The sequence below is a fragment of the Amia ocellicauda genome, chromosome 6, assembly GCF_036373705.1.
Source record: "Amia ocellicauda isolate fAmiCal2 chromosome 6, fAmiCal2.hap1, whole genome shotgun sequence".
NCBI lineage: Eukaryota > Metazoa > Chordata > Actinopteri > Amiiformes > Amiidae > Amia > Amia ocellicauda.
In genome coordinates this window covers 948,566-975,776 of record NC_089855.1, presented here as the reverse complement: position 1 = coordinate 975,776, position 27,211 = coordinate 948,566, and the positions used below count along the sequence as shown (strand labels likewise).

The following is a 27,211-nucleotide window of genomic DNA, read 5'->3' as shown; positions in this document are numbered from 1 at the left end:
TTTTCAGTGGTGCACAGTGCATAGTTTCCTTATGTTTCAATTGTCTTCAAGGCGTGTGCAAGCCTGTATGTCCATGGGCACAGTTTATTGTACAGGAGAAGACCAGCTGTCCATCTGATGTCATTTCAATGAAGGGGAAGTGAAGGGTTGTCATGTCAATTAGCTGGGTGTGGGAGTGTAGGTTTGTCATGTCAATTATTAAGTGTTGGGTTGCTTTTGATATGTTAGAATGGATTTTATATTAAAGGAATACAAATATAGTGCACAACAGTATCTTTGAGGAACTTAAAGTGACATTTTATAAGGTAACAACTCTGTATTGTGTCCAAAAATCATTTTCTTATAAAAATGATCATCTCAATGACAGCAAAATTTGAACAACTCTCCTAATCATCATATACAACTGTTTTAAATGCCCCAGAAAAATAACAAACCCAAGAAAGTCCTGTGAGTTTTACTGTGCGCCTCAGTCTGGGAGAGCTGTCTGTGGTCCTGGAATCCAGAGCGTCTCACCCCAGCACTGCTGTGAAGACGCAATCCCACACAACGTTGACATAAGGAAACTCTAACATACACAGTCATAAGAGTAATGTGGGACTCATGGCTTATGAGGGTGAGGTATGAAAATACACTCAATACACACAAGCCACATTTGAAAAGTGCTTTGGTTGCTGCAGGTTATCTGAAAAACAGCCTTCATATGCACAGTACGAGCAGAAGAGGGCAACCCAGCACTGTCTTTTACACCCCAATCAACACCTCCTGTGTGAAGCGTGTTTCTGTGGGAGGAGCTCTGGGGCAGACTTCCTGGAAGCAATAACAATGGCCACACCCCTTTATTCTGACAAGTTTGCTAACTATCCCAGAGTCCAGATCATTAATATAGATTAGAAAAAGCACAGGCCCTAGTACTGATCCCTGTGGAACTCCACTAACAACCTCACTCCAGTTAGAAGCGACTCCTCTAATCGACACCCTCTGTTTCCTATACATCAACCAGTTCATAATCTACTTACATTACGAGGATCAGTCTTTGGTGTGGAACCTTATCAAAAGCTATTTGAAGATGTAAGTATATCATATCATATGCTTTCACATGATCTACAGCTGCAGTTGCATGTTCAAACAATTCTAATAAATTAGTAAGACATGATCTGCCTCGTCTAAATCCATGTTGACTATCTCCAAGAATATGATTTTCATTAAGATGCTCCTCTATTTTCTGTCTAATCATTTCATCAAAAAATTTACAAGTAATGCAGGCAAAAAGTTTATTTTATTATAAATGTTTTCATGTTTTTGTAAATGCACTTATTTGACATCAGCGTACACAGCCTGGGTGTCTGTCTCTCTTCTCTTCCTCCCGGGCTTCGTTCTGCTCACAGTGAAACTTAACGCAGCGTAATTCAGCATGTCTGAGTTCTGGTTCTGATAAAAGGGAAGAAAGGGTAGCAATTGCTAATACGGCATTTCATTTCTTATATACTTACACCTAAAGTGTGTTAATGTGAAATAATGTATTAAAGAGATGCTGCATACAGGCACATATATCTTGGGATATAACATCACAATGCGCTAATGAATTGGCAGTTTTCTTAGCACCCAGATATCATGGCATTGACCCTACAATCATATAGATTGTAACAATTGTGACAGAAATTACAGAACCACTTGGGGAAACGTAATGAAATACAATAACCTAGTGAAAACAAATATACTAAATTGACTGATGTGTCAGTAATTAAGCTTCCCAAAAAAGAATGTACTTTATAATTTTACTGTGATTCTACCCCTCATGTAAACTATCACACACAAAACACGTATACAGTACATGTATATTGTAACACACAACAAATATCTTCATGTGAAAATACTGACTTCTTGACTTACCTGAGCATTTGTGAGTTCAGCAGCTGAACACTGTTTACCTGGTGGAAACACAGAGACAGAGGACACATTGTAATTACTCTTCTGATAAAAAATAATATATTTAGAAAGTAGATTTAGTTTTAGGTCATAATGTTATGGCTGATCGGTGTATGTGTGTGTATTTTTACTGTATTGCTTTTACCTGCATATTGGAAAGTACACAGGAACACATTGTTCCTAACCGGTCACACAAACATGTCTAAGAATTCTGGACTTTAAAGAGAATACAAATTTACCTGCAATGTCCAGCCATGTCCCGTTGCCAAACAGGATCTGCCCACATGTGGCCACAGCACAGTAGTAAGTCCCAGTGTCAGAGGAGTGGAGGTTCCTCTTGGGGAGCTCATAGACACAGCCCTGTGCAGGAAGCCCAGGCTCAGAGCTGCTCTCACACGGATCACTCCTGTTCCCATGGGTGTAAATGAGTCCTGGAAGGGCTTCTCCTGAGCCATGCCTGAACCAATGAACACTGTGCTCTCCTGCACAGGTCTCAGTGTGTATTGTACACTGCAGAGTCACTCTGGGGACAGACGCCGGCCGCTGCACAATGGTCGTGCTGATGGACTCTGAGCCTAGAGGAGCAAGAAGGGTTTAAAAATAAACAAATAAAAATAATGAGTTATATATATATATATATATATATATATATATATATATATATATATATATATAAAATCACATCAGAAATTTTGATACATTTCAATTTATTTTTTCTCCCCTTTGATTTAAACAACCTTAACAAACTTAAATGTGGGAAAAAATGGGGTGGGAAAAAAGTTAATAAATTCAAAATAAAAATATAAAGGGCCCGTTATTCATAGGGTTCCAAGCAGGGGTGTATGTATGTCGCAGATGGATAACATGCACATTATTTGCCATATTCAAAACCCTGTTTTGCGTGGTGCAATCCATTCTATGCCATTCACCAATGAATTATATGCATGGCGCAATATGGGGGAGTGGCTGAATCCTGCTTTATTCGGAGGTGTGTGCCCATCCAGCCCAAAGTCAACAATAGGAAGTGTGGAACTGTGTTGTATGTGTGCTGCACCAGAACACCTTTTTTTTAATCAAATGGCACATAATGCATAAATACACACGTATATACAAACATACATACATAGGGAACATAGTTATTAGCACACAGAAGCATGTATGTCGACCTTTGGACATTAATGCTTCACAGGACACCAAGCAACAGCAACCCTGACATAAGGGAAGGCATGCTGAGAGGTGTACCGGGCTCAGACATACGGCATACGTTCTCCACATGAGCATATGTAACCATGAGTGCATCAACTGATCACAGAGCAATAGAACACAGAAATACTGGGGGGTAGAAAAAAATAATTTTTCACATCAGAGACTGCTTCACATCATTAGAAAGCTGAGAGTCTCAACTTTCATGGGATACCAAACACTTGGCAAGCAACACAAAAGTGAAGAATACATGGGATTAAAGAGAAGAACATGGATGTGGTGCCTTTTAAGGGTATCAGGGGGGGTTGTGAGCTTAAGTGGTTAACGTTTGTTAAACAAAATGATTCCATGATTTATTTTTATCTCCAATGGTTTATTTGTTCTATGGTTTAATTTCAGAGAGCATTGAGACATTAAACTACATACATTTCAATAAAAACTGGAACAATGGAGTTCTAAAACGTTTGGCCAGTAGTGTATTTAGAGTGGATCATTAATCAAATTCAGCCAAACTAATTGTAAGAAATCAATAACTATACATTATTATTATTATTATTATTATTATTATTATTATTATTAATAGTAGTAGTAACAATAATAATAATAGGATATTATACTGAATTAAATAACACTTTGTTAGAAACACCCTGTAAGCACTGTATTTAAAAAATATAAAAATAAACTAACTTTTTGAATAAGTTAGCTAATGAATAGCTTACTTACTTAGCACTGTTGTATCATACTACTTGCCTTGCGTTACTAGTACTCATATTATTTTGATCTCCCCTATGCTCCCTTCCCCTGCCCTTTGACTGTGACCTAACATCTTGTCTGCACTCAGCTTTTACTATCCAGGATGTAAGACCTCATATTGTATTCACTTGTGTAAATTGAAATCTGTAAAATGTATTATGGTTTGAATTGCACTGTAATTTGTAAATTGGAATTTGTTAATGTTTTATGCCTGGAACTGCACTGTATTTTTGCACTTTGTATTGCACTTATATTTGGTAAGTCGCCCTGGATAAGGGCATCTGCTAAGAAATAAATATTAATTAATAATAATAACTGTTCCCACTATACCAATGGAGATACAAACAAGCATGATGGGGTGAATGGCCTCCTCTTGATTGTAAATGCTCAATTTTTTGCAAAGACATTGCACAAAGTTTGAATATCGGGCCTGAAAAGTCTTCATTAGAGAAGTATTCACCCCTTCAGAATTCACAGAATAAACTGACTAGAGTCCATCTGTGTGCAAAATTATGGTTCACATGACTTCAGATTAAATATACCTGTCTCTAAGAGCTTGGAGTGGGATTCAAAGCAGAGATACCAACATACTACCAGCATTCAAAATAACTCTGGGATAAAGTTGTGGAAAGGCACCGATCAAACGAGTTGGGAAGCCAATCAATGATCATTCAGAGATATCTCTAAATCATTTCAAGATATCTTTAAATCATTTATAGATATCTGCAAACCATTTAGAGATATCTTAATAAGGTCCTTTTTAAATATATCTCTAAATGGTTTGTAGATATCTCTAAATGTTAATTTGGCAAACCAAATCTGCCAAACTGTCATTAACATATACATATATTTGACAGTAAGCGGATCAAAACACAGTTTACTGACAACGGCACAAGATAACAATGTACATTAATCATGTATATGTAGATGTATATGTAGATGTTAGTTAAAACATCAACATATATCTGTATATAGATGTTTGATTAAAAAACATTTGAATTTATTTGTTCTGGTCGTTAGCAACAGTAAACAATGATCTGAACACAAGACAAACGAAGACACTAACGTTTTACTCTCGTTTGAAAATGTTGAATTGCAATAATGTTGGTTTTAGTTATGTTTGAGACATATTTAAGTATTTAAGTAGTTTCACAAGCAATTAAAGAAGCTTGAGCAAGGCAGCCAAATCAAAGACACACTTACAGTTTGACCAGAGTCATCCACAGTGTGATCATCGCAGCGGCTCCTCTGGGCTGAGGGCAGCTCCCCTGAACTCCAGCTCACAGTCAGACAGTGAAGGAGCTCACTGTGACACCAGGATATCTGGACCAGCAGCACAGGGGACACAGCCTGCCTGTGCTGATTGGAGGAGGAGCAGACAGAACTGTGACCTGTGTGTGTCAAACACACTGTACTTCTCATATGTCTTCAAAAAAAAAGCAGGAAATTGTTGCTCAACCACTGGGCCACTATCTGAAATAGTTGTTAATGACAGAGCTTATAGAGACATGTCCCATTGCAGTTGCTGATTCTGTTCTTGTGAGGATCTGTGGGCTAAAACACTTCTATACAATTGTGCACAAGAAAACTAATACCTGTTAACTCATACTGAATGTCTGGTGTCTGTCTATCAGAGTATTTTGAGGACATGGAAGTAGTTCTCTGTCTACATATTGCTACTAAATATAGAAATTCGAATAACTGTTTTTCTGTTATGCCATTATGTAATTCCCAATTCTTATCCTCATGAAATTGTAGATGGTAAGAATAGTTGATGGTTCAAAGATTTGTGCAGCTGAATTGTCAAGGTTCATTGTCTACAGACTGAGTTATGCATCTGAAATCCTGGGGGTTAATTTGTCATGTGGTGATTTGTTGAGTTAAATAGATTTCCACAGAGGGTGCTGCAATATTTCATTTTCATTAGTTTATATTAGTGATTCACTGTGAAGCAGAGATAAGTTTCTGCAGGATTTCATGCAAGATGTCCAGCAGGGTATTAATGTATACATTTCCCTTGAATTAACTCAGCATTGTTAGTTTTAATTCACTGCATTGATATGTGTTTGATTTTCTTATTTCTCTCCAGTTACATGAATATAATTATAACACTAATGATGAACATCTTGTAAATTGTGAATACAGTCTTTCACTGTGTGGTACTTGGGAGGCCCAGAGCTTCATTCTGTAGTCCGCTCTGTATCAAAACCACCTCTCTGCTCTATAATTACTGTTTTTTATGGTTAACTGTTTACTCCTGAATTTTCACGATGGCTTTGAATAAGGACGCTTCTGTTTCAACACCTTGTCTTACGTCGCCAAATTTGTCTGCAGTTAGACAACTGAATCAATTTCAGGGACTTAGGAGGGACTCCCGACCTGCCATAAATACTTACTCAGTAATTAGTAGAATTTAGAAACACACTAATTATTTCCATGTGCATTTATTTCACACAGACATAATGTACAGCTTCACACTCATTTTCAGTAGTAGTCATGGATGCCTTTCTTGTTCCAGCAATGTTTGGATTGTGAACTGTGTTAATCATACAAAGAACCATGGAGAAATGTATTTAGTCATGTGTTGTTGAAGGTCATGCATTACTTGATCAGACTGTATAAGGGTGTCTTCCATGAAATAAATAGTAATATTAAAAACATTTAGGATGCTGGTAAATGTGTAAAATGCATGGTTAATATCCTTAATACTCAAAGTGCAATACAGTAAAAGCAGTCAGTAGGAAAATTCCTCATTGGAGCTTTTCTGTGCTCATACATGGTAATCAAAAATGTAAATTGTTCCAACTCTTTTATTCCACTTCTTTTTCCTATTATAATTGACTGCAGAAACTCTCACAGTGCCAAATCACTGACACGTTGTTTTTGAAGGAGAAAATTGTTGTCTGTCAGCATTTCCAGAGGGTTCAGTCTGTCTGATGGTACTGGACCTGTGAATACACAGCCTGCCTGTTCATCTCCTTCCTCTTCCTCCTGGGCTTCGTCTTGCTGTCAATGAAGGTCAAGGCAGCGTAATTCAACACATCTGTGTCCTGGCTCCAGGAAAGACAATTTATAGGATAATTCCTCTATTAAACATTTACAGAATGGTGTGATGAGTTGCATGGGAGCCACAGTGAAACAATGGGCTCTTCCTCTACTAATCAAAAACAAACAACAACATAAAACACTTTCCATTACATTCTCTTGGTTTCCCACATTTATTTGTATTAATTGACAACAAGGGCAGTAAATACAGAATAGAGCAAACTGTACTGAGATGTAATTATAACACAAAATGTCAAATTACAGTTTCTCCTTGTGAGAGGAACTAGCACTACCATTTTACTGTGTGTTGAATGTAAGTGAGTGAGCGCTGGCTGAAATTCATCCTCCCAAACACTAGGGGTCTGTGAACTGACCTTGAACGCATTCACTAAACATGGTGTGATGAAGAAGTTTTGACTTTTGGGCGGAAGTTCCGATTTGAATGGACGACATGTTTGTTGTGGGCAAACGGTATGTGTGTGCTGTGGAATGTGCTGAAATCAGCCACTACTTTGAAATACCGATCGCTGATTGGTGCATGGCTGATTGTGAGGCTTTCCACAGCTCATAATAGGGGATATGCCACTTTGTTTGTGGTTGGATCTTGAAAGGACTAGGTGAATAAGGGAGTTGGGAAAAAAAAAAAAAAATTAACATTGCTATATATTTCCACAGAGGAGGTCTGAGAGATGAGAGGAAGAAACAAACTGCATAATTCCATAAGTTATCTGGTATCTTAAGTTTGTTTCTTAGTTGATTACATTTCCTTGGTTTGACTAATTTTGTTTTTTCTATTGCTTTAGCAAGTGCCTGTTTTAAAGGGGCACTAAATACATATCAACCCAACTCCCTTGTAAATACAAACAGTCTCCTGGTGGTACATTAATCCCCGTACCCACTACAGAGGGCAAACACACATTTGCAAAATAAATCCAAATTCCAAGGTATACCTGATCAATTGTGGCTGTAGTGCTTCTGAGATCTTGTCCTGAGAAGTCAGAGAGACGATAGCTTATTGTTTGATTGCAAGTAGAAGATTCTTTAAAGAACGTGGAAAAAATAATCAGCAGCCACAATCTCTACCACAACTTCCTAAATTAAATGCTATCACGATGCATAACAACCTCAAAGCAACCATTCACAGTGTAAGAAACTGTGTTTTATAGATTGTGTTTGATTAAGCAAGGAAGATCAAACACTTTGATCTTATTATGCCAACCTGTCTATTTATCTATCTACTTTTGTTGCTATTCATCTTCACCTTCATGAAGTGTTTGGACAGGAAAAGAACCTTGGTAGCTGCTGATGTGCGACTGAGAGAAGAACTCTGTTTTCAAGATTCAGTATCGTGCTGTGGGCTCAGGACTGTGCTCTGCTCTGCAGCGATGCCACAATGCAGCAAAAACTGAGGTGCTGATAGTGTGCTGAGAACATGCTGACAGCAACCCCCTCAGGGCCAACAATGGCTTACAATTAAAACAATGCTCTACAGTTTTAGAAAAGCAAACCTTGAAGGTATGAGGTGGCACTTATACTGGAGCACACTGGATACAGATTCAGTTGACCATGGATGGTTATATTTAAAACATATACTAATAGAGGCTAAAGAGAAATTTGTACAAAAACGTAGCAAATTGAGGACCAAAAAACAGTGGCCAAAATGGTTTAATAGAGGTATGCAAACAAAATTCAAGAGAAAGAAAATGTTGTATAGCGCATACAAAAGGGATGGAGATGAAACAAAATACAAAGAATATGTTGAGCTGCAAAGAGATCTTAAGAAAGGAATCAGGAAAGCAAAGAGGGAAATAGAAAGAAACATAGCTCTTGGAGCTAAAACCAATGCAAAGAGTTTTTTTCAATATTACAACAGCAAGAGGTCAATAAAGGAGGAAGTGAAACAGATAAAGGGCAAAAATTGAAGTAGCTTGGAAAACAAACAAGACAAATGTGGCAAATGTTCTAAATGAGTATTTCACAGAGCTTTTTACAAAAGAAAACAAAAAGATAACATGCCACAGGTTGACAATCAGTCCAGTCAAACCCTAAGAGAGATCAGGATAAATGAGGAGGAGGTACTAAAGGGACTAGCACAATTAAAAACAAACAAAACACCTGGGCCAGATGGGATATGGGAGAGATGAGGGAAATTATTTATAGGCCACTAACTCAAATATTCCAAATGACACATAGAACAGGGGATGTGCCAACTGACTGGAAGACAGCAAATGTCATACCAATCCACAAGAAAGGGAACAAAACTGTACTTCATTAATGCATTATTTGTAAAATTTTGTAAAAATATATTAGACAAATAGAGGATCATCTTAATGAAAACCATATTCTTGGAGATAGTCAACATGAGTTTAGATGAGGCAGATCATGTCTTGCTAATGTATTCGTTTTTTTAACATGTAACTGCAGCTGTATATCTTGCTTTTATTTGATATGAATAATAAACTTTAAAAATTATATTTAGTTGTATAACTTTACAGATATTGAATTGCTTGATTGTGTGTGTGCAGCCAGCTCACCTGCGCAGTGCGTGTTCCTGGTACAGACAAGGACAGCGATCACCAGCACACACACAGCGTTTGACACCCCCAAGGCCAGGACAAGGGGGAAAAGACCACTGGGACCTGCAGCATTAAATACATTATAAACTAGATTTAGCTTTAAGCTCATTCTTAAAGTCAACATTGATTTATATAAATCTTAACAATAGATTGCATGAGGCAATTAACACAGACTGCATAAGTATTTACTGGTTAATACTGCATTGTTGCATTGCTTTGTATTGCGCTTATATTTTGTAAGTCGCCCTGGATAAGGGTGTCTGCTAAGAAATAACAACAACAATAATAATAATAATAATAATAATAATAATAATAATAATAATAATAAGTCCAGCAGTGTCCCACTGCCATAGCACATAAAACTGAGATTTTCCACATTTCTACCAGATATCAGAAATAAGCCGTATGGGATTAGTCCTGATATATTACAGTTTATTTATTTTAAAATATCTTACCTGCAATATCCAGCCGTGTCCCATTGCCAAACAGGATCTGCCCACATGTGGACACAGCACAGTAGTAAGTTCCAGCGTCAGAGGAGCGGAGGTTCCTCTTGGGGAGCTCATAGACACAGCCCTGTGCAGGAAGCCCAGGCTCAGAGCTGCTCTCACACGGATCACTCCTGTTCCCATGGGTGTAAATGAGTCCTGGAAGGGCTTCTCCTGAGCCATGCCTGAACCAATGAACACTGTGCTCTCCTGCACAGGTCTCAGTGTGTATTGTACACTGCAGAGTCACACTGTCTCCTGGCTGGACGAAGACAGACGCCGGCTGCTGCTCCACTGTCCTGTTCACTGATTCAGAGCCTGGAAGCAGAGATTACAAGTAGTAATCCAGTCATTATAACAGTTTAAGGGACATACACAAATGCTTTCAGAGTGTACTGCATTGTTGGTTGTATACAGCTTCCTCTGTCTTCAGCATATTGAGCAGCATTTTCACCTGTTCCAATTGCTCAGTTATGTTCTGTGATGCACTTTCCTGTGTTGCTTTTCAGCCACTTTGAATGTTTCAGGAGATATTCTTGTAGTTCGGTTAATAAGGCAGTTCAGGCAAGAATAATGGTTTCTACTATATATAAATTACAAGCAATAAACAGTGAGGGAAAAAAAGTATTTGATCCCCTGGTGATTGTGTATGTTTGCCCACTGACAAAGAAATTATCAGTCTATAATTTTAATGGTAGGTGTATTTTAACAGTGAGAGACAGAATAACAACAAACATTTCAACGCATTTCAAAAAAGTTATAAAATGATTTGCATGTTAATGAGGGAAATAAGTATTTGATCCCCTTCAGAGGATGATGATTCAGAGGAGAACTGGGTGAAAGTGTTGTGGTCAGATGAGACCAAAATCGAGCTCTTTGGCATCAACTCAACTTGCCGTGTTTGCAGGAGGAGGAATGACCCCAAGAACACCATCCCCACCGTCAAACATGGAGGTGGAAACATTATGCTTTGGGAGTGTTTTTCTGCTAAGGGGACAGGACAACTGCACCGCATCAAAGGGACGATGGATGGGGCCATGTACCGTGAAATCTTGGGTGAGAACCTCCTTCCCTCAGCCAGGGCATTGAAAATGGGTTGTGGATGGGTATTCCAGCATGACAATGACCCAAAACACACAGCCAAGGCAACAAAGGAGTGGCTCAAGAAGAAGCACATTAAGGTCCTGGAGTGGCCGAGCCAGTCTCCAGACCTTAATCCCATAGAAAATCTGTGGAGGGAGCTGAAGGTTCGAGTTGCCAAACGTCAGCCTCGAAACCTTAATGACTTGGAGGGGATCTACAAAGAGGAGTGGGACAAAATCCCTCCTGAGATGTGTGCAAACCTGGTGGCCAACTACAAGAAATGTCTGACCTCTGTGATTGCCAACAAGGGTATTGCCACCAAGTACTTAGTCGAAGGGGTCAAATACTTTTTCCCTCATTAACATGCAAATCAATTTGATAACTTTTTTGAAATGCGTTTTTCTGGATTTTTTTGTTGGTATTCTGTCTCTCAGTGTTAAAATACACCTACCATTAAAATTATAGACTGATCATTTCTTTGTCAGTGGGCAAACATACAAACACATAACACTCTCCCTATAAAAAAAAATATTTATATTGTTTAGATTCACTATAAAAACAATGCACACAAGAAAATCAATAACAAAATAATGGGAAAAAAAAAGATTTTAAATACAGTGGTCTCCCATCTGACACATACATTTTTCAGTATTTGCATGTATTGCACTTATTCTTCAGTTGTTACTCAGTAATTACCATGTAGTTACACTATTGTTTACACTAGAAGAGCTGACATTTCGAACTACCTACAATTGCCAAAGCCAGTCATTGTAACTGATAGCTCTTTAACAGCTGTGATATGATAATCAATTGCAAGCTATCGCATAAAACTCATAAGTTTTATTCTTGAACATCAAATCCAATATTTGCATAGCACAAATGGATTATCTGAATTGATATATGATAATCAAACATTAACATTATTGCTATGAATAACAAAGCACTTTTTTTTCTAAACGCACACACTGCAGTCAAAACATGAATAACTATAGCCTACAATAAGCAGAAAGCTCAAAAACGGCATACAAATAAGGGAATGAAACAAGTGTAAATAATGCTCAAGTTGGAATAATGCTCAAACACAATATTTTTAAGTTCAAAAATAACTATTGCATTTATCAAAACATAATTGTACACTAAAGTAAACATTTTCAATACAGTGTAAACTTTGTTTTCAACATACAGTGCTTTTATTCACTGTAGCTTTGTATTTCAATAAACTATTTACTATATATTTAGCCTGCATACCTGACAGCTCGTACAGTCACACAGGACAGTATCAGCACTTTCCCTGCATGAGCTCGTCCCTCACACTGCATTTTGACAGCCTCTCCAGGTGACACTTTAATTCCATGAATATATAGCAACGCAATAAATGCTCCTCCGCTGATAATGTCCGTGAATCATTATTTTGGTGGATGTGCTGCGTTATTGCTCTCTGTACTGTGCAGTAGCATTGCGTATTGATCAGTGGAGTAAAAGCACTCGGTGCCATTTGGACCTGGCGTTTCACTCACAGTGTTTTCACAGCACTGGCACAAACCGACGAATGATCTGTCTTTGCCAGTATCACTGATGCCCCTGAATCAGTCATGTTCATATACACGGCATGTCCAAAACGAGCTCTCTTCATCTCCGTTTCGAATCCATGTTTATCTGCAGGTAATCACTGTATCAGCTCAATCTGACTACAGCTGTAAGAAAACACCCGTAAGCATGTCTTTCAAGCACATGAAAAACAGAAAGGTAGAGATCTCCGATTTTGGCTATTCTAGGTAAATGTGTTTATAACTTATTTATTTTTGCATTTATGCAGCTAAAACACTGTAGGCATGTTTAATTACATATAGTTAGGAAAAGTCACGAATGGGTACGTGCAGTGTATGTAGGAACACAGATTAATTCAAATTTTAATAACCAAATCGGTCAAATTGACCGGCTCGGCGTTTGTAGTGTTAAACGTTTCATATATTCTCAAATAGTTATTTTATAGTTAAGTTGTGATAATGAAAAGAGTAACATAACAGTAATTATGCTGGTGTGTTTTTCCCCACATCACTATTATCAGTGCATTGGGTCTCGATTTGTTTTCAGCAACAATTTGTTGTTTAAATTAAGGTTTGTGAAACATTTAGTTTAATTTGTTTATAGCTTAGATGCCTGAATATACATAACATCCAACTGTCCTGTTATTACAGAAAATTAAGTAATAATTGTATAAACATATATATATTTCAATGTTTTTCTGATCATGTTATGTATAGCATGAATCTGTTACTGAAATGTTATATTTGAAAACAGGGAATCAAAATTTACCAATAATCACCAGGAAGGTTCCTTTTCCAAAGTCAATGCTGTTATAGGCAATTATTCCACAGAAATATGCCGCAGCATCTGAAGATTCAGTTCTTGAGAAAGTTAAGTTAAAGCTGGTCTTGTCCTTCTGTACAGTAAGTCGATCATCATTTTTAAATCTTCCATGAAACTTGTCTGTTTCGTAATATGAGGTTACTATGCTGCTCGGCGCCTCTCCAACGGACTGCTTGAGCCAAGCCCTGGTTCCTCTGTCAGACGTAGCAACACACTCGAGAGTGACAGGGTCTCCAAGCCGCACAGACACTGACAGATGAGGCTGAGACAGAAGTGTGGAATTCACACCTGGAACACAAAGACACATTGATGACCTCAAGATTAACGAGAAACCTGGGCTTGTGCCATGTCCTTTCAAAATATACTGTGAGAACATATTCAGATCCCTGAACAGCCGTTACATGACACACAACATAGATGTTTTTGTCACACTTACAGTACATCCAGAGAACAGCCAGAGTGAGCCCAGGCGTAATCATCGCGAGCAGCTCCTCTGTGCTCCAGCTCACAGTCAGACAGTGAAGGAGCTCACTGTCATACCAGGATATCTGGACCAGCAGCACAGGGGACACGCCCTGCCTGTGCTGATTGGAGGAGGAGATGATTATGTTTTGACAGACCAATCACCCACCATCCTCCTGACATCAAAGTGTCTGCAGCAAATTGAATGACCTCAAGAAAATGATTATACAATGGCCTTGGATATAGATTCATAGATTCATTCAAATGCATTTGGTTTAGAATTTTAAGTTACAAAGCATGTTAACTTTAAAAAGAAACAGTCAAGACCTATGTCAATCAAACGTCCTTATATATCAGATTAGCTCAGATAGATTAATTGTTTTGAGTATTTCTTAGGTGTTATCAGCTAATATATATTCGGAATTGGTTCTGTGTAGCTGTCCTTTCACTGTTCCTAACACCTGAATGTGCCAATCCTAAAACAACAACTTCAACAAGAAAATTATTAAACAAGTGAGTTTGTAAATGTGCTTCAGCAAATCTGTCTGGTCTGTAGGTCTCACTATGGTCCTGAAGTCACACCCATCACTGCCCTGTGACACACAGTCAACAGATATCAGAGACGCAGAGACTCTGAACATGTGGTGCACGTCTGACCTCTATGTTAAAAGCACATTAGTTCACAATGAGAATCTAAAAACTGGCATTTGGTAAATCACTAAAAGTGCCACTCGCATTCTACATTCCACAAGTCTCTAACATTTGATTCAGTTTAGGAGGGGGATTGTTCAGCTCTTCGGGGTGGAGAACTCAGTGGTCACACCTCCCTGTCTGTCCAATGGTCCCCTCAGGTTCTGTATGTACAATAGTGTGAGGGGCCATGAGAGAACACTCCCAGGACCCATGGAACTGGGGATCTGCTGCTTACTGACATTTTAACCTCTATGGTCATATAGTGTGTTAACCGCTTTAATTGAATATAGACATCTATTATAGTTTCACTTTCAGGGCTTTGCCATTTGATAAATGACACACATGTTATGGAGGTTACTGGCTAAAGCATTACATCTGGAGGGCCTGCTTTTGAAGGCTGTTCACAAAAAACCTTACTGAACTTTGTGCACCTTCTCAATGAGGGTTGAGCGGGAGGGATTTAATATGCTAATGGAGAGAAGAAGGGGGCAGGTGGCCCAGGAAGGAGTCAGAATGCACCTCAAAGCTCAAATGTGAAGACAAATAACATGTAGCACACAAGGAAATGAAAGAGACAAGACTACACAAAGGAAAAGGAGTAAACATTCAGGCTGGTTAAAACAGTCACTGCTGTGTCTTGCACACAGCTATCTCAATAGCAAAGCATTGTTTCCTCTCCATAAGAGACATAACCATTCAATTATCATCTTCTTACTTTTATTTATTATAAATTGACATGCAACATCTCAAATATGTGCAACAATGTTCAACAAAAATCAACAAGATGTTGATGCGGTAATTCATAAACTCAAACATGAATTGATTAGAAGTACAGTGATCAGAATTGCAATAACAAGCAACTGGCAAAAAACTTATGACAAAACCTTTGTGTTTCAAGACAATTTAAACATAACAGCAGACGAAAACCCACAGTAAACACAGGTTGATCAGTCTTGCTTATCCACTTAAGAGCATCTAATAGACTAACAGGCTCTTAGCCTGCAAATTAAAGAGGATCTGTCAGAAACAGTGAGAGTGGGCCTAAACATGCTTGCACTGCATATGTACATTTCCTATACAGCGCTACACACACGAGCTGCTCACAGAGATACAGACATTTCCAGACCAGGGTGACATAGTGGAAAAAAGCAGTATAGCTTTCTTGAAGTTGTTTGCAAATGTGTAACAATCATCACATTTCTGCAACCCAAGACAGGAGGTGTGAGTTCAGAGCTCAACACACAGGAGGAAGCAGCTCTGTGGACATTCAGACACTGTTTCTCATGCAACGTCCGCTGTGGGCAAGGAAGACGAGACGAGCTGTACATGTTGCAAAAGTAAGGCAAGGGTCTAATTCATCTGATGTCATCTTGTTTTTCCAGTTAAAGCTCTGTTTTTTTTTTTGTTACATTTTCTGTATTGTACATTCAAAACCATTTTCTCCCCCCCCTTCGTACACTTCAGTACATGTGTTTTGACAGCGGCAGTGACCAGTTTGGGGGTTTTGTAGAGGGTCTGCTAATTATGAAGAATATTAAATATGAACTAATTCCCATATGATATATAATTAGAAACCAGCCTCACTGGTCCTATCCAGTAATCAGATTCCTTAGTCACTGCACACTCATTGGGGAGAACTGCATTTGAATATCTTGCTATTTGGCATGTGTAATATGTATGTGTGCATATAAATAATGCATTATATAGGAGTATTAATTCACATGGATGAGAAAACTGTGATCCAGACCGTGGCCCTAAGGAAGAACAGACGAGCAAGGCGTGAGACGGATACCTGTGCTGTAGGTGTAGAGATACAATTATCATGTGCAGAAAAATAGTGATCTGGAGTTTCAGTGAGAAGGATTAATGCAGACCACACTTCTTACCACAGTTTGGAGGAAAGGAGATCTTGCCTTAGTTTGCATCTCAACACAGACCACATAACCAGTGTATTCTGGGTGTATGGACTGACTGCAGCAAGGACTCGACACACATCAGGAATGTTGCAGCTCAGAAACGTGAATTTGAATTAAATACAAATGTACAATAACAAACAATCATGTAAGAGGATATACCATTGATTTTATATTTTACAAGACAAAATATATATTTTAGCTGTATGTTATATATGTGCATTTTATACATGATTTACAAAAAAAGCACAAAATGCTTTTAACACATGTGCTTCCTCCAGCTCCATCTCAGCACAGTCTCTCAGTGTTTGATTGCTCTGCAGTAGATCACAGTCAGCAGCACCACGCAGAGGAGCCCTGCAGTCCTGGTGATGGAGAACCACAGCAAAACACGTCTCTGCAGGCCACAGTCCTCGTCTGGATCCCCTAGAACACAAGGACACAAGACTGTGAGGAGGGATTGCCAGGAACAGGCCGCTAAGCCAAGCTGCGCTTTGTATTCTCCCATGCATTTGAATGTATTTTTAAACATAACTAACTAACTGGTTACATTTCACCTGACATTATAAGATGAAGAGTTTATATTTTCTAGTGTCTTCTTCAATCTCTACTCAAACTCCATACTTACTTCTTTAAACTTGAAACTAACAACATCACTTATATTTTTTCATATATATATAACATCAGTTATATTTTTTTTTACTGGGGGTGAAAATAAAGATTCTTCCACCTGTTGATTCCTTTCTATCTAATCATTCAAGCATGCTTTTTGTTCCACAATTGCTGAATCTGTGCCCTCTGCCCTATGAAACAAAACACTGATTGACCTATAAAAAAGTGACACTATCTTGTACCAGTTTAATAACAACTAACACAATGTTATTGTTTTTCTAATATTAACAATTTGGAAACACTTTATAATATAGGTACAACTACAATGTAGTTATACTGTAATTATTACAATTATTACCTGATACCATGACATACCTTTAGATTCAATCATGTACTGACAAAGAACAGACATATACCGATAACATACAACTATATGATACTTTAGTTAACAGTTTAGTTTACAAACTCGGTTTTGAAATTACATGTTGTTTTCTAAAACATTGTATACACCAATCAGCCAAAACATTATGACCTGACAGGTGAAGTGAATAACACTGATAATCTCGTTATCATGGCACCTGTCAGTGGGTGGGATATATTAGGCAGCATGTGAACATTTTGTCCTCAAAGTTGATGTGTTAGAAGCAGGAAAAATGGGCAAGCATAAGGATCTGAGCGACTTTGACAAGGGCCAAATTGTGATGGCTAGACGAGCATCTCCAAAACTGCAGCTCTTGTGGGGTGTTCCCGGTCTGCAGTGGTCAGTACCTATCAAAAGTGGTCCAAGGAAGGAAAAGCGGTGAACCGGTGACAGGGTCATGGGCGGCCAAGGCTCACTGATGCACGTGGGGAGCGAAGGCTGGCCTGTGTGCTCAAGTAGCTTAAAATGCTGAAAAAGTGAATGCTGGTTCTGATAGAAAGGTGTCAGAACACACAGTGCATCGCAGTTTGTTGCGTATGGGGCTGCGTAGCCGCAGACCAGTCAGGGTGCCCATGCTGACCCCTGTCCACTGCTGAAAGCGCCTACAATGGGCACGTGAGCATCAGAACTGGACCACAGAGCAATGGAAGAAGGTGGCCTCTTCTGATGAATCACGAGTTCAAGGTGTTGACTTTGCCTCCAAATTCCCCAAATCTCAATCCAATTGAGCATCTGTGGGATGTGCTTGACAAACAAGTTCAATCCATGGAGGCCCCACCTCGCAACTTACAGGACTTAAAGGATCTGCTGCTAACGTCTTGGTGCCAGATACCACAGCACACCTTCAGAGGTCTAGTGGAGTCCATGCCTCAACGGGTCAGGGCTGTTTTGGCGGCAAAAGGGGGACCTACACAATATTAGGCAGGTGATCATAATGTTATGGCTGATCGGTGTATGTGTGTGTATTTTTACTGTATTGCTTTTACCTGCGTATTGGAAAGTACACAGGAACACATTGTTCCTAACCGGTCACACAAACATGTCTAAGAATTCTGGACTTTAAAGAGAATACAAATTTACCTGCAATGTCCAGCCGTGTCCCGTTGCCAAACAGGATCTGCCCACATTTGGCCACAGCACAGTAGTAAGTCCAGCGTCAGAGGAGCGGAGGTTCCTCTTGGGGAGCTCATACACACAGCTCTGTGCAGGAAGCCCAGGCTCAGAGCTGCTCTCACACAGATCACTCCTGTTCCCATGAGTGTAAATGAGTCCTGGAAGGGCTTCTCCTGAGCCATGCCTGAACCAATGAACACTGTGCTCTCCTGCACAGGTCTCAGTGTGTATTGTACACTGCAGAGTCACACTGTCACCTGGCTGGACGGGGACAGACGCCGGCTGCTGTTCCACTCTCCTGTTCACAGATTCAGAGCCTGGAAGCAGAGATTACAAGTAGTAATCCAGTCATTATAACAGTCTAAGGGACATACACAAATGCTTTCAGAGTGTACTGCATTGTTGGTTGTATACAGCTTCATCTGTCTTCAGCATATTGAGCAGCATTTTCACCTGTTCCAATTGCACAGTTATGCTCTGTGATGCACTTTCCTGTGTTGCTTTTCAGCCACTTTGAATGTTTCAGGAGATATTCTTGTAGTTCGGTTAATAAGGCAGTTCAGGCAAGAATAATGGTTTCTACTATATATAAATATAATGCAAGAACTCGTGTCATCCTTCTTCATTGTCACACGTGAGTTATTTTTTAAATCCCCTTGAAACAGTTCTCTATCATAGAAAGTTGCTAATATGGTTCTCGGGGCCTGTCCGGCTGTGTGCTTCAGCCAGACCCACTTTCTGACTTTCTCTGCCCCTGTGAAGCACTTCAGAGTGGCGGGGTCTCCGAGCCACACTGACACCGAGAGCTGGGGCTGAGAGACGACCACCTCTGAGACCACATCTGTAAAACACAGAAACATTAAAATTGTTATTAATAAGACAGGACACAGTGACAATGATGCGAAGGATCACTATTTGCCCATTCATTTACAGGAAAATGTTGTGATTGCAGAATATAATATAGCAAGCAAGCAATAAAATACTGGTAATGAAACTGAAACACAAATGTATGAGAATCTATAACTCTCAATTAGTCATGTATGTCCACAGTATTTATAGGACTGCTTTCAAAGACCCAGATGAGCACTAGTCTTACACTACCTAATGTTATTTAAGACTAAGGTTAACTGAGGTCTGTGACACCAGCTCTTCACTCGGCACCTCTGCTACAGGCACATCTCATATCCACAGCATACATTTAATCATTTCTTCACTTACACAATCTGCAGAGGAGCACACATTGCACACACAGTCTGATCATGATGACAGCAGCCCTTACCGTCGGCCTGCACAGATGACAGACAGTCACAGTGAGGACCTCACTCTGAGCCACTGTCTCCACAGCATCACAGGTGTCCCACATCCTGCTCAAGCTGATTGGCTGAGCTAGAGTAAGAGACACTCACACGCCTTTTCCTCATTTGCTGAATCTCCAGTGATATGAGTTGCTGAGAATGCCACAAAGGTACTGATGCATTGGTTTAAATGAACCTTTAGATGGGGATTGATTTCTCAGCTTTTCTGATCTCCGCCCAGGTTTATATGCTTGTTAAATATGTCTAATTTTGTAGAATAGTACAGTTAATGCTGAGAGATCTTTTCCAAAGTATAATTTAAATGCTGTAATCCATTTAAAATGTGAGGGGGATTAAGTATCATATAACTAATTAATGGCAGAAGTGAAATTTTGTCATTTTCCTATGACCAAAAAAAAACTAAATGAGTGGATCTGCTATAAATATAAAACATTGAACACTGTGTAGTATGTGTTGTATTATACATTTCTGTGAAGCTTAAGTTATTATTTTTATTATTATTATTATTATTATTATTATTATTATTATTATTATTATTATTATTATTATTTCTTGGCAGATGCCCTTGTCCAGGGCGACTTACAATATAAGTGCAAACAAAGTGCAAAAATACAGAGAATTTGTACAATCATTACAAATTCAACTTAGCTAAAACATAGCAATTCAAAATAATACATTTTACAAATTCCAATGTACAATTTACACAAGTACAGTAAGAGACTTCCTACATCCTGGACGGTGAAAGCTAAGTGCTGTCAAGATGTAGGGTCACAGACGAGGGCTACGGGAAAGGGAGCAAGGAGGAAAACAATCAAGAACGCAAGGAGCATAATAAAGTTGAAGTGCTGTCTAGACAGTGTGCATTATATCCGAGTGGAGAGGAAAGGCATTATCCAAGGAAAAATTTTATTTCATTGATTTATCTTCAGCATTTTATTTTATTTTTAAAATGTAAGAAGTGTCATTCCTAAAATCACTGTGTAATGTGTCTGTATGTGTTGCTATAGTGTAAGATACCACACTTCCAGATTCATCCTGTCATCTAAGCAACTTTTAAAACTTAAACCTTTTAAAATTACCAAATAATTACGAATCTCATAAGCCTGCATTCAAATCACAATTGTTCTGTTGGACTGAGGTCTGGAGATGGAGATAGCCAGTTTATAAACATTTATTGTACGTGTAGCTAATATTAATTTAATTTATATCAATTCGAAAGCACACACCCTAGTTCAGCGAGGAAACCAGTGCAAACATGATGCAGTGAAGACCGGGGTATGTGCTAAAGGGAGGAGTGGCATAGTAGAAATCACAGTAAACAACATGAGGTCTAACAGTGTATACGTAAGCAGGAGCAGAAGGAAGTATAGCTCAGGAGAAAGCTGCTGTATTACAGGTACAGTCTGAACATGTGTTTCTGGAGTAATTGCTGGAAGGTGGCTCTGCTGTGCTGACCTCAGTGGGAAGGTCATTGAAAATGATAACACAAAGAGATAGAAAAACAAAACAATATTGAATATGCTGCACTGGAAACTACGGTAGCCTTTAGCTGGCATTAAAGCCCTGCTGCTGATGTTGCAGGAGTGCAGTGTGGAAGCAATTGGAAACGGATACACCTCAGAGGACAGGCGTGTTTTACCTCCCTCCCTCTTATGGGCTGTAACAAATCAGTGGGACATATCAATTCCAGTGTGGGGGGAAAAAATATATATAAATATATCTATAAAATATCAATGGAAGAGAGCTGTATTCGACAGTCCAAACTAAATGTCTACACCAATTCTAATATGTAAAAAGAACATAGATCATTTAAGATTAAAGTTTTTCTTCCGTACCACTTGTCTCACAGCATGTGGATGGTTAATATTGTGTAGCTGAGTAATTATATTTAAATGTGGGGGAGGAAATGTTATTTTATTTATTTATATTGACGTTATATGACTTGGAAAAGAAACCTGTAGTTGGTGTTTAACATGAAGGAAATAGAAGTGTCACTTTAGCAGTATTGTTTAAAGGGCCTCTCTTTATTGATCTGTCCTGCTGAAGTGTGTTGTAGAGCGGGGACATGTCCTGTCAGTCCGCAGGTTAGATGTACTGAATTGTTACTTTGTCTTCCAATGATAGCTCCAAACAAAATACATCAACAGTACATAACAACATATAAAAAACAGACTAAGTATCAATAAATATATGTACTAAACTTCCCCACCAATATATACTGTACAACCAACACAAAACACAACACTAAAACCAAAATACATTCCTGGATTCCTGGAATATTTAGTGGAGATCAGTGGGTCATGTTTTATTGTCCATTTGTAAATACATTTATATACAGGCACACCATTACTATTCATGTTTCTTTCATAATTAGTTTTATTGTGGCTGAAATAGACACTCCATTCCAATGTGAACGTTTCAGAAATCTGAAAACATTTTAACAGAGACACAGTTTAGGTAGGATCTCTCAGCAAGTGTTATTCCTGGCATTGCCTTACTGTATTGTTCCTGTGAAGCTGGGACTTATTTTATATAAATTAACTGATCACCCCCCTGCTGTAAAATATGTAGTATTGTAAAACAAAATTAACCATATTGCTTTTTCATAATTTTTATATTTTTTATTCTCTGGACACTGCCAGTGTGTCCACAGGGTTCAGTCTGTCTGATGGTACTGGACCTGTGAATACACAGCCTGCCTGTTCATCTCCCTCTTCTTCCTCCCGGGCTTCGTCCTGCTGTCAGTGAAGCTCAAGGCAGCGTAATTCAACACGTCTGCGTCACAGATCTGAATACGATTCCAATATTAAAACCATTTATATTGAAAGAAGACAAAAAAATATATATAATAATAATAACTTTGGCTCATTGTTGACTCATAAATATCGTCCTAAGAAAAAATGTAATTAATAATAAGGTTCTGCTGATCAATATGTTATTAATAATGCATACATTATAAATATATGATTAATGGATACTTTATAAAGCATTAATAATGTATTGTAAAATAGTTATGAGTTATAGCAATACATGGAATGGTCACAAAGTCGAACAAGTAGCTAATAAGTGACCCTCTTTCAGTAATCTTCTATTAAACATTAATAACACATTAATAAGCAGCACCTTATTATAAAGTGTTTGCAATTAATTACAATATTCAGAAATATTTTACATACTTAACAATGTAATATATATACAGGGTAAGGGCATCTGCTAATAAATACATATATTCAATTTAAACATATATAAATATGTGTGTGTGTGTGTGTGTGTGTAAGTTTACATTTTAAACATTAATTTTTTTATTTTCCTTTTGATTTCTTTATTTTCTTACCTGACCTCCAGAGTCATTATTTGCAGAATTATGAATATTTCCTTTAGAAGCATCTCCTGTAATAAGGCAGTGACAGCGGAGATTCAGTTGACTTTTTGAAGAGAGTTGCCTAAATCAAGACCTTGACTCACTGACACAAAAACTACAAACCTGACTTTGATAGCGGTTATATTTATGAGAAGACGAATGAAGCATCTGATGAATAAATCAGTTGCCACTTCTTTCAAGTTCCTAGTTTCCTTTTAGCAGGTAAATCAAGTTTAATTTTCTTTATTTAAATCAGTCCCAAAGTGTGGAGGCACATTTTAATGCCATGACGGAGACATTTGCCCATTGATTTACTTCTCAGATAAGATTTTTTTTCTGATTTAGAAAATTATTAGTCAATTCTGTTTCTCAATGTATTTGTTTTGCATATGTTAGGATGATCTTCCTTTATGTATTTGTTTTCTCAATATGTGTACTATACATGTATGTACATACATATTTCTTGATACCTTACCTGCACCATATTCACACTTTGTGTGTTGGTGCAATTTACACACAAGAACAGAAATCACAATCACAGATATAAAGTTCAGTGTCACCAAAGCCAGAACTGCAAGAGTAAATATCCCTTTAGACTCATCTCCTGTAAAAACATAAAAAACAAAAACAGTACATTTAATATGATTTTGTTTATGAATGTATTTATGTATGTATTTATTTATTTATTTATTTATTGTTATTAAACTATTCATTTTATTAGGGGATTTTTTATGTTATGTTCCTTTTCCAAATCATGGTCACTGTATTGATTAATCAAGTTAATTGTGATTTACTAAACATCAGAATGTTATGTAACTTAAAACTGAAACTTTTTTAAGTAGAACATTCTCCTTATATACTGAATTGCTTTTGCCTGTGTGTTGGAAAGAACACAGGAATACATTGTTCCTAACTTGTTACACAAACAAAATGTAAACAAGTCTGGACTTTAAATAGAATATAAACTTACCTGCAATGTCCAGCCGTGTCCCGTTGCCAAACAGGATCTGCCCACATGTGGCCACAGCACAGTAGTAAGTCCCAGCGTCAGAGGAGCGGAGGTTCCTCTTGGGGAGCTCATACACACAGCTCTGTGCAGGAAGCCCAGGCTCAGAGCTGCTCTCACACAGATCACTCCTGTTCCCATGGGTGTAAATGAGTCCTGGAAGGGCTTCTCCTGAGCCATGCCTGAACCAATGAACACTGTGCTCTCCTGCACAGGTCTCAGTGTGTATTGTACACTGCAGAGTCACACTGTCTCCTGGCTGGACGAGGACAGACGCCGGCCGCTGCTCCACTCTCCTGATCACTGACTCGGATTCTGAAGTAACAGACAAATGAGTTGAACAATATATAAAGATATTTATAAATTATATATATATATATATGTATTAAGATATTTCAGAAGAAAATCTTATACCTAATTAATTTCAAATTAGGAAAATATTGAATTATTTTTTAAATGGATTTCCACAAAATATAATTCTTTGGTTTCAATTCTTTTGTCTACCCATCCGTGTTTTTGGTGAGCTGAAAAAGTACACTCTTGGATGGCAATAGAAGTTGGTCATTAAAATAGCTTTCAAATGACAATTCACTTCTTATTGAGGTGCCGCCCATTGATGTTTATCGATGCCTTGTAATTCACTTTAAATGTATTAATAAAGCCTTATAGATGCAACATTATCTTGTGTTTTTAACACTTTCATATGATTATTGGATGTGAAAAAGTAAATGATCAGATACTAGTAACAATTGTATCTATGTGGTTTGGGGAATTACATCCGTTTCTTCTAATTTTTAAATCATAATTTTATGGTTTCGTTTTTTTCCAAAAATGGAAATTGGGTTAACATTAGAACCTGGGTTTGCCAGTCTATTGATTTGTAGGGATCATGCTACATGTAAAACCTCAATGTAGATCACATCATCACCTGCACAAAGTCAGCGATTTAAGTATCTGTTGTAGCTCAAACATTCTTTAGTTAGAAATAGTATTTAACTTCATATCAGAACAAATACTATTGCAGGAGAATGTACACATGTATTAATTATGAAATGGAGAATATAATAATTTTCTTGTAACTGAAAGCTGTAAAATAGTTTTAATAATCTCATTACTATGTTGCAGTCGGTACTGAACCCAGTAACACTGCAATAATAAAGAATGAATACTCCTTCTCTTTATAGAAATGAAACTGATGATTTACCCCGAACCATCACAAAGGTCCCATTTCCAAACTGCCATTTCTTTAGGTATAAAGATCCACAGTAATATGCAGCTGAATCAGATGGCTCTGCTCCTGAAATAGTGAGCTGAAAATGGTTGTCCGCCTTCACTGCAAAGCGTGGATCATCTTTAAATTCATTGTGGAATGTGGCTTTTTCTAAGTACATGTCAGAGTACGCGATGACTTGAGGTATGAATCCAGTGGACTGCTTGAACCATGCCTTGTAAGATATTCGGTCTGTAGCTAATAAGCACCCCAGAGTCACACTGTCTCCACGCTGCACTGTCTTGAAGAAAAAGGGCAGAGTGGTGGCTGCTGTTTGGGTCATATCTGAAACAAAACCATCATGGCTGGGAAAAGCTGTAAGACACAAGTAAACTGATTATATATCCTGCTGCTGTTTCTCTGATTTTCAAATAAATCTGTATTCAAACATTTTCTAGATTTTAAATGTATACAGCTGATAACTTGTAGCTGTTTTGTACTTGCACATGTTACAGAGAAGCACAAGAGTGGCATCTAGTCTGGTCATCTGTGCAGCTCCTCGGTCCTGACGGTAGCCGGTCTTGTGAGTGAAGAAAGATACAAACTGGAATAAAGGAGCTCCTCAATCAGTGAACCACTGAGGCAAAGCGAAACTGTCGGGCTCATGCGATTGGGTGAGATGTGACCTGTTTGTGTCTCAGGAAAGACTGCACAGACACTGCCACCCACAATGAGTGCAAATGTTACGGTGTTACGTAACACCTACACTGTCTATGCAGACTCTGCGGTCCTGCCAGGGTTTTATTGAGAATGATGGCTTGAGATGAGAAGATTTGTATTCTTATCTTTGGTGTTTTTTTGTTTATTCCTTAAATCCTTGAAACATCTGTAGAACTGTACGGGGAGTGTCCGTGTCTCGGTGCATCTCATTGCTATATAAATCATATGACCACTGTCACCTGATGGGTGTCATGGGGCACATATTGTACATGAGCCTTGTTACAGGTGACGTTCGGTGCAGTGTTAAACCTCCCGTGTCAGGAGACCTGTTTTTGGCGCAGCGGGTGATCGCTCTACTGGGCAGAGCTGCTGCAGGGAGCAGAGGAGGAGTGTCTGTGCAGCAAACACATTGTCTGTGTTACTTTTCAAAAAGCAAGTGTCCCCAAGATCTATAATCATGATTAACACATAGTTTTACAGAGTAAAAAAATAATTACATTGTATTATATAATCCTCACAACATTTCTGACATAAACTGTTGAGGTTAATATTTTATTGTATTATTTATTATACATATAATCTAGCACTTGAACATGAATATTTCTTATGATTTACAATACAGAGAATCTGTTTATGAGGTTTAGAAAGTCAGACAGCCCAGAGGCCATGAGGTGTTCCTGTTCTGGGGCCAGACCGAAAGCTGGGAGTGACCAGAAGTACTGTGGTTCTCTCTCACCTGATCTTCACGGTAGGGAGAAGAGGAAATGTGGAGTGGAGTGGTCAATCCCCATCATCCCTGTGCAGTCTCGGACAGAGGACCAGAGTGGGCAGTGCATCTCACAAGACAAAGAGATCTACACCTGCCCTGCTGAATCGGCACCATTTGCTTTGCACCACCAGTGGGTAGAGATACCATGCCATGTTAGACAGGCTGGCAGGG

At 38.4% G+C, this 27,211-nt stretch overlaps 2 protein-coding genes across 2 annotated transcripts in view; both read right to left on the bottom strand.

The window, feature by feature from the left end:
- Nucleotides 1-6,283: 6,283 nt before the first annotated feature.
- The window catches only part of LOC136751674 (uncharacterized), a 29,928-nt gene continuing 9,000 nt past the window's right edge, over nucleotides 6,284-27,211 (bottom strand). Inside the window, exons 7-10 of the mRNA XM_066707466.1 lie at nucleotides 24,306-24,656; nucleotides 19,982-20,044; nucleotides 19,402-19,499; nucleotides 6,284-6,968 (exon numbers count right to left, since the gene is read on the bottom strand). Coding sequence (XP_066563563.1) covers nucleotides 6,807-6,968; nucleotides 19,402-19,499; nucleotides 19,982-20,044; nucleotides 24,306-24,656 — 674 coding nt within the window. The 3' untranslated portion in view covers nucleotides 6,284-6,806. The remainder of the gene's footprint in view (nucleotides 6,969-19,401; nucleotides 19,500-19,981; nucleotides 20,045-24,305; nucleotides 24,657-27,211) is intronic.
- LOC136750725 (uncharacterized) lies at nucleotides 7,151-13,953 on the bottom strand. The gene is made up of 5 exons (XM_066705763.1): nucleotides 13,881-13,953; nucleotides 13,391-13,732; nucleotides 9,959-10,309; nucleotides 9,462-9,566; nucleotides 7,151-7,915 (listed from the first exon to the last, which is right to left on the bottom strand). Exons 1-5 carry the CDS (start codon nucleotides 13,921-13,923, stop codon nucleotides 7,743-7,745), a joined length of 1,014 nt encoding a protein of 337 aa, XP_066561860.1. The 5' UTR covers nucleotides 13,924-13,953; the 3' UTR covers nucleotides 7,151-7,742.